Source organism: Fonticula alba (assembly GCF_000388065.1).
Source record: "Fonticula alba strain ATCC 38817 unplaced genomic scaffold supercont2.2, whole genome shotgun sequence".
NCBI classification, from domain to species: Eukaryota; order Rotosphaerida; family Fonticulaceae; genus Fonticula; species Fonticula alba.
The window spans coordinates 96326-110543 of record NW_009242972.1 but is presented as its reverse complement, the minus strand read 5'-3'; the positions used below and the strand labels follow the sequence as shown (position 1 = coordinate 110543).

The following is a 14218-nucleotide window of genomic DNA, read 5'->3' as shown; positions in this document are numbered from 1 at the left end:
GAGCATGCTGGAGTACATTCGTGTGCGTGTGACCGGGGGGCGGGGAGCTGGGAAGTGGTACGGGATGCGCTTCCGGAGCCCGACCTCAAGCAGGAACGGCGGTCAGGTGGGTGTATGTCGGCCAGTGGGAAGAAGGTCAAGGCGCATTGGCAGGCGGCTCAAACACACACACACACACACGCACGCACGAGGCGAGATCCCCTGGCCGCATGCGGGTCGGTGTGGGAGCAGTCGGGCAGGGGAGGAGACACACTAGCCGTGGAGTGCCGCCGCGTGCCGGCATGTTTACAGCAAGGACGCCAGGGCCGGCGGTACGAACAAGACCGTCCCTACGGGGCGACGGGGCGGTCGAGGAGACCGAGGGCCTGGTTCCCCGCTGATGAACCACTCAAGGCAACTTTCAGCGGTACTTCGGAGCGGAACCAGGCCCCCCCCCACGCCCCCTCCGCAAGGCCCTCCGCCAGAGAGACCCGGAGACACGGGCACAGGCTGAAAAGCCCCCAGGGCAAGGACCTCAGCGTGGATATCACGGCCACCCATGCCCCCGCATCCGGACCCCTGACGCTGGACCCTCACCACCATCGACCTTCCCCCCTCCGCCCCCCTTTCCTTCCCTTCCCCCTCTCTTCCCTGGAACCCCTCCCTCCTTGCCAACAGCAGCACATGGGCCTCATCCGACTGAGGACGTGCCTGGCCCTTGTGGCCGCGGCACTGTTTGCCGTCCTCACGGTGGCCAGTGCCTCGGCTGCTGTCCCTCTCGCGCGCAGTGCTTCGACTCCCATCATCCCTGAGGATGACCTCATTCAGGGGACCTTCTCGCGCTCGGAAATTCAGCACTGGCTCACCGACATTGCCGAGCGCTGGATGGCCTCTCGCAGTGCCGGAGAGACGCTCGATCTTCCTGGCAGCCACACTCCCGACAGTGCGTGGGGTCCTGCGCCTCTCCCGGCATATCAACACACAAACATCCATGCATGCCTCGTTGGAGAGGTTGTTTCTAATCCATCCCCTCCGGGACGCGCCCTCGCAGTTGATATCCGCCGCTTCCATCGCCACGCTAATTACCTGCCGGAGTTTGTGATGCACGAGCTCTTCGAGGCGGCCCCCTTGGCCAACCCGGCGCCTCTGGCCGTCCGGGCCCCGGGCCGGGGTGGTGAGACCTGTCTCCAATGCCAGGCCAAATCCCGCGCCCTGCAGGAGGCCTACTTCACCCCGGAGGTGGGAGACTTCATGCGCGAGATGGCGTATGAGGTGTGCCTCAAGCTGAAGATCTACCCGCCGCATGTGTGTGCTGGCGCGGTGGAGCTCTTCTCACCGGTGTGTTTGCCCCCCCCCCCCCCCCCCCCCCTGCCAGTCGCCCTTCTTTGTGTTCCCCCTCTCCCTCCGGTGCATTTGGGCCATCGCCTTGCGGCTCGAACGAAGCCTGCCCACTCACCTGCTCTTCGGCACGCTTGCCCGTGTGTAGGCCGCCATTGAAATCATCGGCCACACCGTCTTCGAGCCGGCCGAGCGCTGCGCTCGCCTTGCCCTGTGCGAGCCGGTCATGAGTCCCAGCTTGAACATTACCCTGCCGATGGACAAGCCGCCGGTGGACTACACCCCGCCCAATCCTCGGGGGAATATCAAGCGCATTCTCCACCTGACCGACCTGCATATTGTACGTATTCCCCGATGGCGCGGTCGCTGGGGTCGGGTTCTCCGTGCTCCGGTCTTTTGTCAACTCGCAGCGCTAATGCCGATCATCCATCGCCGCCCATCCTTTAATCCATCGGGCCACAGGATCACTTGTATGCCACCGGTCTGGAGGCCGATTGCCCGGACCCCATTTGCTGTCGGCCCCGCCCGGATGATGGCACCCCTCTGTCTCGCCCGGCTGGGCCTTTTGGCGACTACAACTGTGACGCGCCAATGCTCCTGATGGAGAGCATGCTGGAGTACATTCGTGTGCGTGTGACCCTGCCCGGGCCATGTGCCTTCCTCTCGCCCATTTCCCTTGCCCTTCGTCGACATCCTTTGCCATACTCACCATACAACGTCTACCTTGAAACAAACACACACACACACACATATATATATATATATATATATATGTGTATACGCGGACACGCGTAGGATGAGTTCTCCGATGTGGACACCATCTTCTGGACCGGTGACATCCCACCGCATGATGTCTGGGCAAGTGAGAAACAGGCCTACCTGACCCTCATGGACAACATGGCCGAGCTGTTCCACACCATCCTCCCGAATGTCACGGTTCTCGGCGCCATCGGCAACCATGAGAGTGTCCCGGCCGATCTTTTCCCCCCGGTGTCGTACCAGAGTGCGTTTGCCACATACACACACACACACACGCACACACAGCGCTTCTGTCGCTTCCGTCGCTTCTGTCGCTTCTGTCGCTTCTGTCGCTTCTGTCACATCATCTCCAGGGCTTCTCGCCACAATCACCCCACCGCCCCATGCTGATATCCTGTTGCTCTTCCCCCTTTCGGCCTTTCCCCTCTCCCGCGGCTTCAACCGGGAACAGAGTCGGAGTTCAGCATCAGCTGGCTGTATCAGGAGCTGGCACAGCAGTGGAGTCGGTGGCTCGGTCCCCGGGCCCAGGAGCAGCTCCGCCATGGGGGCTCCTTCCTGCATGAGCTCGACTCCAAGACCCTGGTGCTGTCCCTGAATGATGAGGTGTGCGCCACGCACAACCTCTGGCTGCGCATGAAGGATGACACCCCCGGAGCGGAGTGCTGCCGCGAGGAGTTCCCGGATCCCGACGAGATGCTCGGGTGGCTGGCTCGCGAGCTTGGGGCCGCCGAGCGCCGCGGGCAGCGTGTTTTCATCCTCCGCCATATCCCCAACGGCTCGGGCTGCCATCCCAATTGGTCTCAGGCATTCCGTGACATTCTCATTCGCTTTGAGGGTGTGGTGGCCGGTGTCTTCTCGGGGCACACGCATCATGACTTCTTTGAGGTGTATTACCGGGGTGGCACGGCCGAAGGCAGCAACCCCCCGAGCGGGGTGGATCCCTCTCGTCCTTGGGATGACAGCCACCTGCCGCGCGAGCCGGCCGTCGTCGGGTTCATCGCCCCTTCCGGTGCCCCGCTCGATGGCATGCCCTCCTTCCGGGTATACGATGTGGACTGGGACACCCGGAAGGTGGTCAACTTCCAGGTGCACTATGCTGACATTGCCCAGGGCAATGCCGTGGTGGCTGCTCGGGCTGAGGCCCTGAATTTGCCCCTGGATCAGACCCCTGTCTTCCCTGGGGATCTTCACTGGATCGCCGGGCCCGATGCTCGGGCTCACTATGGCCTGCGTGATGTGTCAGCCGTCCAGTTGGATGCCCTGGCACGGCGCATGGCTCGGATTGGCGACCCCGAGGGTGATGATCTCTTCGAGCGATTCTACCACCAGTACCGCCGGCAGAATGCCCTTGGCAGCGTGTGCAATGACAGCTGCCGCAACAGCCTCACATGTCGCCTGCGTTACAGTGTCACCACGGAGACCTGTGCCGCCGTGTGAGTGGTGGCGCTTGGCGGCCATCCCCATCGATGTGCCTGGGTCTCTGCTCTTGTTTGGGCCCAGCCGTCAAAAATACACGGTCTTTCTTCGGGCCTTGGTGTGAAATGAATGATGGCTTCAGCCCGAGAAAGGGGAGGGGGGGGGGCGGGGAGCGATGGAGGGGGCGCGATAGGCACAGGGCCGGGAAAAGGAAACAGCCATACACTTTCGGGCCAAGCCACAGCCCGGCGCACGGGGGATAGGGCTCAAAGCAAGGCCACAAGGGGAGGTGAAATGCAAGGATCATTGAGAGTATAGTCGGGGATGGGGGGGGGGGGGGGGGGGGGGGATAAAAGTATACAAGGAACAAGGACAGGGGAGGGGGGCAGGGGAGTCGAAGAGGGGAGCACACAAGGCGCGAAAGTGACAAATACAAGGGAGGAGAGAGAAGGAGAGGGGGTGGACTGCACACAGGCTCGGGTCCACACTCGTGCCTCACTGGCCGGGCCAGCCGGCGTACTTCTGGAGGATATCGAGCAAACACGCCCGAGCAATGGGCTTTCCGATGAAGGACTTCATGCCTGACTCAAAGGCCCGCCGCCGGTCGGCGGTCGTGGTGTTGGCTGAGACAGCGATAATGGGTGTGGTGGAATTGTGGCGCAAATGTGCCAGCAGCTGCTGATCGGGGCAGGGTGGCTGGGTGACCGGCTCAAATGCCGCCACCTGGAGGGGAGAGGACCGAAGCCCGGCCTCGGCGCGCTCTCGTTGGATGATGGCCCAGACACGCTGATCGAAGGCAGCCAGGCGGGATGGAGAAGCGGGCAGCAGGGCCAGGCCGCTGCTCGTGCTACTCATTCCCGTCGGGGAGGTGTGAGCCTCGGGGCCGGGGTGGTTGATGGCGGCCGTGGTCGGAGTCGGCGAGCCGGAAGACATGCCCACTGACGTCAGGGCACCTGGCAGGGCACTGCTAGCGGGACCGGCCTCCGGGGCCAGGGGAAGGGGAATTTGCGGCCCGAAGCCAGCAGCTTCGGCCTCCGTCGAGACCGGTCGCCCGGACTGCTGGAGGGAAGCCAAAATGCCGGACGACCGGCGAAGTGCGCCCTTCTCCATGATGCCAGTCGGCATGGTGGAAAACCATTCGCCCTCATCGCTACATTCATCCTCAAGCGAGGACCCGATGTCCGAGCTGCAGCTGGATGACAGAGACGACGTGCCGGAAGCACCAGCCCCAGCCCCAGCGCCACCGGCCCCAGGTCCCGGATCTGGACCGATGGCTGAAACCGGACCCGGGCGAAGGCGCCCATGCAAGTCGCGGATCAGCAGCGACGTGTCGTAGCCATCGATCTCCGGCATGGCCAAGTCCATGAGGATAATGGCGAAGGAATGCTGCAGGCACGCACGAATGGCATCAAATCCACTGCGCGCCGAGACGGTCCGGCAGCCAGCCGATTGGACCAGTCGCTGGAGGACCAGCATGTTGAGATTGTTGTCATCGACACAGAGAACCAGTGGCCCGTCATCTCGCGGAGGGGGCCGGTCTGCCAGGCGCACTGGCGGCGGGCTGAACATGATCGTCGGCCTCGGGGGTGGGGCAACCACAGCGAGAGCGGTGGTGCTCGTGGTCGCCGGCACGATCGGGGCGCCGGCAACACACCCTCGCGGCGATGTGGGCGATGTAGACCCATCCGCCACCAATGCCGAGGCGCCGGCAACCGGCAGCGAAGAATGGGGACACGGTCGCGAGGTGACCCCCTCGCCGAGGCCGGCACAGTGCCGGCAATTGGAGTCGTCATGCGGAGGAATGGGCCCCGTCAGGAGGGGAGGAGGAAGCACGGGCGGCGGGCGAGCAAGCGCCAGGGGACAAGGAGTGGGAGCTGGCACGACGAGCTCATCCAACAGGCACAACCCCGGGGCCGGCATTCCCGGGACCATGGAAATCGACGGGTCGAGATCGGCCTCGAGCTCGGCTCCACTGGATGCAGACTCGAAGGAAGACGAGAAGGAGGAAGCCATACGGAGTACGCCAACACCGACCGGCGACAGGGGGAGAGTTTGTGCGGGATGGTGCGCGGCGATGGCCAACCCCCCGGACGGGCTCCCACCGCCGGGAGACGCCCCGATGGCCGGGAGATTCTCCTGGAGGAAGAGCTTCAGGGGGATGGCCGGAGTGGTGTCAGCAGCAAGGGCCGATGCGCTGGTCGGATGCTGTTCAAACATCGGATCGCCAAGGATGAATTCCATGGCCGGCACCAAGTTCACCGGGGAGATGGGCTTGCAAATGACGGCAATCCGTCGGAAGGGCGACTCCGAGGGGGGGGAATCCCCCAGCGAAAGGTCCTCAATCCAAGAAGACAGACGTCGCCAGAAGGGCACCCGGTGAGTGTCAATCAGCAGGACAGACGGCCGATCGACACGCAGCAGTCCCAGCAACACATCCGTCGGCGAAAGCGGCTCCACAGGGCAATGGCCATGCTTCCAGCTGTGCCGGAGAACGCGAGCCGAAACCGGGCAATGAGCACACGAACAGCCGGGAAGCGAGCTTTCGCCACTCCCATCGGCCCCGGGGGCCGGTGTGCCACGGCAGTCGCCATGGCTTTCTCCCATGCACTCGGCTCCCTGGCGCCGGAGAAGCTCCTCGGAAATGGGGAACATCTCCGACAGGATAGGGGCATCGACAAGACGAATGCCGGACACCGAGAACCGGCCACTCACCTCCCCAGCCCGGGCTTCGGTCTCGGGCTGGCGGGAAATGGCCGCGGCCGCGGCGACGGTCACCCGATCTCCACGGTCAGCCGCCGCGCTGCCAGGTGACAAATCCAACAAAGCAAGAGCCTGCGGATCGATCAGCGGCATGAGTCGCGAAAAGAGCACCGCCTCATTGACCAAGAGCAGCTCCGGCCGGCCGGTTGGCGAGATGTGCCCCGGCTCGGGGAGCTCGGCGAGGGACAGCGCACATTGGACCTCCGGACCGCGACTCAAGGGGGCAGACATGTCCATCGGCGGGGCCCCCTGCAGGAATCCCAGCTTGGAACGGGAGAAGTTCGGCACGCTGATGGGGACAGCCCGGTCATAGTATGACCCGGTGACATGGCCATCGCCGCCAGCCATTTGGTCCAGCCACATGCGGATGACGGCCTTGTGCCGGGAGTATGGCCGGTCCACCAGGTGTAAGAAGGCCGAGCGCAGCGTCCGCGCCGCATGGGGCGACAGGAAGTACGAGTCGGCCGAGTCCACGAGAGGAGTGGTGGCAAGGACCGGGCCCATGGGCCCGGGATGGAGGCCGCTGCTGGGAGCCTGGCTCGGAGCGACACCCGGACCAGGGGGGATCGTGATGTCGACAGGAGGCTTGGCCCCGGTGGGAGGCCCGGAATCCATCGGGCCCTTCATCGCCTCAATGGGGACCCCCAAAGCGGCAGAGGCCATCTTCGGGATGGTGGGCGTGTTGGCCGGAGAGGCGGTCGAGGAAGCGGCACCAGCACCAGCACCAGCACCAACAGCACCAACAGACGCCGATGTCCGGACAACGGGCCATTTCAAGTGGAAAATGGCCCCAAAGTCCTCGGCCGCGCGGACCTCCAACAAGCCGCCAGCCATGTGGCATAGATCCCGGGTAATGATTAGCCCCAGGCCAGGCCCATCCACCGGAGGATAGGTCCCCTCCAGGGCGGTGACTGCCGACCGGTAGTAATCCAAGTGCAGGAGGGCCCGCTTGACCAGATCGCTGGATGTGAAGTCCTCGGCCGGGGAGAAGGCCGTTGGCAGAGGCTGGCCCTGGGGATCAAATTGCTGTGCCCGCGGCCAGAGGGTCGAGGCGCGGGAAGAAGGGACACAGGGGAAATCCCCAACCAGTGATGCCAGCAGGGGAGAAGGCCCGGTCGGGACCGACGAGGAGGTTGGACTTGGCTGGCTGGAGGCCGGCATAACCGGAGGGCCCTCCGGGGGCACGGCCTCCTCGCAATCCGGGGCACAAGTGGGAAGCACCGGAGGACGGGAAGTCGAGGACATCGAAGAGGCAACCGACGTGCTTGATGGCGAAGGTGACACGGTCCCGGCGGGGGCCGGGGTCGAGGGGGGCACCTCGCCCCGACGGAGGGGGTTGACACCCGTGATCGGGACCCGGCCGGTGGTCAAGTTGACGAGAGACGCCGAGGTGGAGGTTTCCTCCAGCGGCAAATCCCCGGCCAGCGGGGCACCAAGGAAGAGAGGCTCTGGCTCGTCGATCTGTCCATCGGCCGGGCCAGCGGCCACGGACTCCGGACAGTCGTTCGTGGGGCTGCTGCAGACCGTGCCCATCTCCTCTTTGGGGACGGCCTCAGCGGCGGTGGCTAGAACAGCCCCAGTAGTATGAGACAGAGTAGCGATGCGATGCTGCATAAGTGCCGGTAGGGTGGCGATGTAGGCCGGATCGCCGAAGCGCGACGAGTCGACGGCCGGCGCGGAATTGGCCCCGCTCGTGGGGCTGGCCGAGGAAGTGGCTGCGTCGAATTCCCCAGGCCCCGAGGAGGGAGCAAAGTGGGCATTGGCACAGTGGGCATTGGTGCCCCGGAAGAAGGGCACAAGGATGGAGGACATGTCCCCGACAGCGATACCACGGCCGCGATCCATGACCTTGATGCTCAAGGTGCAAAGATCCCCCGGCGGGGCTCCAGCCAGGGAGGGAGGTGCCACACAGCCGGCGGAGAGATTCGGCTCGATGTCCACATGAACCAAGATGGTCCCGGACCGGGTGTAGTGCAGGGAATTGGTCACCAAGTTGGTAAGGGCCCGTGACAGACGCCCAGGCGATCCGAGAACCACATCCGACGCCATGGCCCGGGCAGAAGCGGCCAGGGAGAGGTCAACATCGACGGCCATGCCTGACAGAGCCACCAGGGCCGAAAGCAGGCGTTCGGTGTTTTCGGCCCCGTGACCGGCGGTGCCAGCCAGCGGCCCATCTAACGTGGTGACATTCGGGTCCGAGTGCGTTGTCGGATCGAAGGACACCGGCTTGGACACCAGACCACCGACAACGAAACAGGGGACCGTGGAATCGCCACCGGGCAGTGTGGACTGCCCATCACCGCTGGACGCCTGGCCGGGAGTGGCCCCAGAGCCGGCCGAGGGCTCGAAGCACGCCAGCAGGGCCGACTCGGGCAGGCTCTCACTGCAGGCAAAGTCGGCCGAGGCTGCCACCGAGACCGACACTGGGGCCGGGCCAGGCAGAGGCAGCCCGGTCCCGGGGGCCGGACTGGACAGATATTCAAGCAGACGCCTGAGCAGGATGGCCTTCGTGATTTGGCGCCGCTGGGTGGCCGTGTCTTGCCCGTTGGTCATCGTAGCCTCGGGAGAGGCAAGACGCGCAAGCCAGGCCTCGGCCGACCGGCGCCCGGCCACTGAGAGAGCCAGCGTCTCCGGGTGCAGGAAGGGTAGGATGGAAAGCCCGAGGGGACTGTCATTCGGCGAAAGGAGCAAGTGCGAAAGACGCTCGCGCTCGGAGTGCATGGCGTCACTGAGGGCATTGTGTGCCAGCTGGAGAATGGCCACCGGGCGGAGGGTAGGCGTCTCGCCCCCCTCGCCAGACTCAATCTCCGCCAGGGACAGAAGCTGCGAAAAACTGGTTGACAGCTTGTGGCAACTCTCGCGACACATCTCCAGGTACGAACGGATCTTGGATCTGGAAAGATGGTCCGGTGTCGGGGGAGCGAGGGAGTGGGAGAGCGGGAGTGGGAGAGCGGGAGTGGGAGAGCGGGAGTGGGAGAGCGGGAGTGGGAGAGCGGGAGTGGGAGAGCGGGAGTGGGAGAGCGGGAGTGGGAGTGGGAGAGCGGGAGTGAGAGGGGAGTTGGTTGCCAAGTACATGTGAGTATGTCACACACGGAAAGGGGCCCAGGGAGTGTGTGCTTTAACGGGAAGGAGAGGCAGAGAGAGAGGGGGGGAGGGAGGGGAGAGAAAGAAGGAACATACTGCGAGAGTGGGCCCGGGGCCGGGTGCGAAGAAGCCGGACCATGGACGAGCGGCGGCGGGCGTTGGAAGCCGCTGCGAACCAGATGGCCGACGCCGGAGCCCGAATCGCTGCCCGACGACGAGGCAGGCGAGAAGGAAGAGAGGGAGGAGGCCGCCGGGGGCTCACGCTCATCGGAGGAGGACCATTCGCAAGAGGAGGAAAACATACTGCCACGGTCGGGGAGGGATGATGGCAGTGGGGCCGACCCGGCCACTCCCTGCCGCTGGATCGAATCCAGAAGGATGTCCAATACCCCGCGCAGGGCATTGAGAGGCGTCCGGAGCTCGTGGCTCAGGAGGGAAAGAAAACGCGCGCGGACCTGCTCGGCATGATCAATGCGCTTTTCGAAGTCCGTCCGGCGGAAGTGCAGCTCGCTTTCGGCCGAAAGCACCGAAAAGAGCGTGCACTCATCGAAAGCCGTCACATCGACCGCATAAAAGCGACCCTCGGTGCCGCGGCTCTCGATGAAGGCATCACTGAAGCGCACCGGCGCCCGAGTGGCGATGGTCCTTTCGAAGAGGCTGAGGAAAGGCTCCAGCCCGGCAACACCATGCACATCGGCCAGCCGATAGTCGGCGTAGCTGGACTCCTCCAGGCCATTGAAGGCTCGAGCCTGGCGATTGGCGTACACCAGCTCCCAGCCATAGCGGTCCTCCGGGTCGGGACGCTGCATGATGTGCACTCCGAGCGGCAGGCGATCCAGGGCCTCGCGAAACCAGAACCGCTGGGTCTCGGACCGCTTCAGCCGGGCCTCTAGGTCCTTGATATGAGCACGCAGGGAAGCCACGAGGCTGTCCTTGTCGGCATCCTGATCGTTGTCATTGCCATGGGGATTGGTCGAAGAGGGTGGGATTTCTGGAGGGTCCACAGAGCAGGGAGCGGCCGGCGAGGGAGGCGGCCGGCGAGGGAAGGCATCAAAAGCATCGGACACCGCCCGATGCTGGTGCTCCGAGGGATGGCAGCTGCAGGTGCACATATGGCAGTAGCAGGCCTTGCAGGAGTCCAATTGATAGGAGGGCCTACGTGGAGGGAGATTGTTGGTACGCCCAGCAGAAAGGGGAGCCGATATCATGGCCGGCGGGTGGGCTGGCGTGGGCGCCAGATCTAGGGAAGCGAGTAGGTGTGTGGGCGTGGCCGTTTGTGAGAAATGGAAGAGAGGGAAGAGAGGGAAGAGAGGGAAGAGAGGGAGGAAAGAGGGGGAGATGTATATGCACCTGGCGCGGGGACGGGCTTTGGCGGCTGCATCAGGGCCGGAATGGGGAACATGATGACCGGCGAGATGAAGGGTGGCAGCTGCATGGCCGAGCTGATTGCCTGCTCAATGGCCTGGCTATCAGCCGAGGTATTGGGAGCTGACGAGGTCGATGATACAGAGAAGGCTTCAGACTCGGAGTCGACTCCCACGTCCGAGCCAGACGAACCGGAAGACCCGGAAGACCCGGAAGACCCGGAAGGCGGGGGGGACAGCACGGCCGAGGGGGGAGCACTGTCGAGGGACGGCGCGCGTTGCCGGTCACGCCCACGATCGGGGTTGAGAAAGACCGTCGGCGGGGAGCTGTATGTGTCAAAAGACCGGGCCACAGCGATCGGATGGAGGTCCTCCAGGGTGTTGGGAGGTGACGACCGCCGTGGTCCAAAGGCGGACTGCTCGGCATCGGGGATGGCGGAAGTCATGGCGGTCGTAGCAAGGGCCACTCGCGCCTCGAGGCCAAATTGGGCGCGCTGTATCTGAGCCGGGCTTTCCATGATGTAGCGGGCATGCCGGCCGGGGCTGACCACAGTTTGGATGGCTCCCCCATCGGCCGGGATGCCCCGGAGGAGGGTCGTCTCTTGGCCGGTGGCTGGACTGGTGAATGTGACCAGAGGGATCGGGCGAATGGGTCGCCCATCGAAGATGGGCAGGTGTTCATCGCCAGCAGCCTGCTCGGCGGGCGGGAGCTGCCCCGACGCGGAGGCCACGGGCTCCGATGTAGGAGCCGGGATGCCTGCTGGCCGTGCTGTGGACATGGAGCGGCTGGCGATGGCAATCGACAAGGGACGACGGCGAAAGGCAACAAGCTGCCGGGCCAAACGGTCGAGGAGGGAGGGAGGAAAGAGGGACCAACCACTCAACGGTTAGATTGGACGAGCAGAAGGGGGAGGCGGAGGCAGGACGCCGGCTGGGGACAAGGCAAGAAGGGAGGAGGACAGATCGTACCGAAAAAGGGGAAGGGGGGATGGCAGGAGGGAAGGGGAGAAGGAGGGAGGAGGAGACACACCCAAGACCGCCGCCCAGCCTTCAGGTCAAAGGAGGGCGGGGCAGGGATGAGGTAAACGTTCTCTCTCTGTCTCTCTCTCTCTCTCTCACACACACACACACACACACACACACACACTCACTCACTCTCTCTCTCGGGGAGCCAGGAAGGGGGTGGATCGGGCGGTGTGGCAGGAGGAAGAAGGCGGCAGGAATAATGGTGGAGGAGGAGGACGACGACGAGAAGCGAGGGCGGAGGGGGAGGGAGCAGGGGGGAGGGGGGGGGGGGCGAGAGTGGCCACAAGGGCGCAAGTGGGGGAGAGGTGCTTCGGTGTTTCGTGTCCGACGAGCTCCGGATGGCACCGCCCGCTGGTGCCTGATAGACGACACGTTGGCGACCGGGGAGGGGTAGCCATAACCCGGCAAAAACCATCCACCAGCGCAGATCGGCAAAGACACGGCGGATTGGCCTCCGAGCCACTCTCCAGGCGAATGTCCACTCCCGCTGCCGGTCCCCCGGCCTGCCAGTGGGGGGGGGGGGATGGGCCTTGGGCTCGGCGACGGGGTGGTGTCGCGAAAGCCAATCAGAACGTAAGCACCAATGGGGAGGGCCCAGATCCCGCCCCGGCCGGAGGACGCGTGCTCGTTCCGGCATTTCACAGGGAACAGGGGAAAACGGCGTGCTGGGCCCCGGGAAGCTTGTGCTACACCTAACCGCCCCCGCCCACAGGGAGGGGACTGGCCACCGGAAAGGGCCAATTGAAGAGAGGAGAGTCTGGGCACGTCCGCTCGACGCGCGTCCTTTCTCTCTCACCCAGTTCCCGCTGCCGGTCCGCCGTTTCGCCCCCTGGGGGGGAACTTGGGGCAGAGGGCCAACACACCATGCATCGCGCGGGAGAGCCTGGCGAACCGCGCGTGCGCCCTTGGCGCGTGCCGGCTGGTCGCCACACGCCGGCCTTGGGACGAGAGGACGCGCGTGACGCCGGCGGGCTGGGGGCAATCTCGGGGGGAGCTGGGCGGCCCTTCTTCCGCCGGGGGGCGGGGGCCGCCCGCCTGCCGCGGCCGAACAGCTGCGGGGGAGGGGGGGGGGGGGGGCGCACGCGCGGAGGGGCTGGACTGATCTCGACCACCCCCTGCCGCGAAATGCCTCCCTTCGCAGTTGGCCGACGCCCGGAAAGAGCCCCTCACGAGGAAAGCCCAAATACAAAGGGCCTCGCCCCTCTTGGCTGGGCCCCGCCCCCCCCCCCCCCCCCGGAGCTTCCTGGGACTGTCGGAAGATCGCGTTACCGGGCTGCGGTGGCCCTGCCCGTTCCCGCCCCCGCGTCCGCACGCGCACGCGTGTTTGCCCAGGCCCCATCACCCTATGGTGCTTCCAATGACCCTGCTCGCCCCTCGCCGGCCGCGCTCCCGAGCGCCCGGCGGTCCAGACCTTCGGTGCTCGCCAGGCGGCGTCTTGCTTTGCCGGAAGGGACCCATGGCGGCGGCGGCGGCGGGGGGGGGGGGTGCTCCAGGACAGGGCGGCCTGCGGGCTCTAGCCCAGCCATCTCACACTTCTTTCCCGGCATGGGAATCTACCCGCACACTCGGGCCCCGCCAGGGGGCGAATATTCTCCCCGTTCTGGTCCAGCTGGTCCTCGGCGTCCCTGCCCTCCCACGGCCCGCACGCGGATCCCCTCGCCAAGGACGACTCCTCCCTTCGCCGGCCCCAAGAGCCTCCCCCCCCCCCCCACCGGCTACGGCTTTCTGCCTCGGCACAACAGGGTGGTGTCGCACTCCCCCCCCCCCCGTTGCCGGCCCCCCGGGGCCGCTGCCAGTCAGGGATCGGGCCTACACTTGAAGGGACTGCCTCTGAGTGTGCCCAGGCTCACGGTACTCGAGACAACTGCGCCCCACCGGCATCGGCCGGAGGACGCGCCCCTCCAGGACCTGCAAGCCCGGCGGACGTGTTCCCCCCGGGGGGGGAGGGGCTGGAGTCCTCCGCGAGGGGCTGGTGTTTCATGGGATGATACCGCCCCCGGCCCTTACCTCCCTCCCCCCTCCCGTACTCTGGCGACGAGCAGCCGAGCCATCGCCCAGGGGAGGCTCTAGACCGCCTCAGCCTGACCCCCTCCTCCGCCCGGCACCCACGCGGCGCTGTCGAAAGGCTCCCCCCCCCCCCCCCCCCCCCCCCCCCCCCCCCCCCCCCCCCCCCCCCGCCGCACTGGCGTCGGCAGGGGGTGGGGGGGGAGAGAGGGGGGGGGGGGGGGGGGGGGGGGGGGGGGGGGGCCTGGCCCGAGGGACAGACGCGGGGCCGTGTCGTGGTGGGTGCTGCACAGGCTCGGTCTCGGCCGCCTCAATGGCCTTCCTCGCAGCCCTCCCCTCCCCCTGAGGGCCGCCCCTGGGTAGTGTGAGTGGTGGTCCACACGCCGCCGCGTGCGCAGCCGCGATCGCCCGGGAGGGGGAGTCCACAGCCGTGCAGGGGTGCCCTCGCTCAAGAACCCGTCCTCAGCGAAGGGCTCTCGAACGCCCGG

At 65.8% G+C, this 14218-nt stretch overlaps 2 protein-coding genes across 2 annotated transcripts; one reads left to right on the top strand and one right to left on the bottom strand.

The window, feature by feature from the left end:
* The first annotated feature begins 535 nt into the window (after positions 1-535).
* On the top strand, positions 536-3605 carry H696_01041 (hypothetical protein). The gene is made up of 6 exons (XM_009494928.1): positions 536-922; positions 1031-1317; positions 1466-1657; positions 1780-1944; positions 2113-2320; positions 2528-3605. Exons 1-6 carry the CDS (start codon positions 664-666, stop codon positions 3511-3513), a joined length of 2097 nt encoding a protein of 698 aa, XP_009493203.1. The 5' UTR covers positions 536-663; the 3' UTR covers positions 3514-3605.
* Positions 3606-3987: 382 nt separating this feature from the next.
* Positions 3988-11686, bottom strand: H696_01040 (hypothetical protein; the record flags this gene model as incomplete). Its single annotated transcript, XM_009494927.1, has 4 exons — positions 11670-11686; positions 10687-11530; positions 9433-10576; positions 3988-9145 (listed from the first exon to the last, which is right to left on the bottom strand). Exons 2-4 carry the CDS (start codon positions 11477-11479, stop codon positions 3988-3990), a joined length of 7095 nt encoding a protein of 2364 aa, XP_009493202.1. The 5' UTR covers positions 11480-11530; positions 11670-11686.
* Between the last annotated feature and the right edge of the window lie 2532 nt (positions 11687-14218).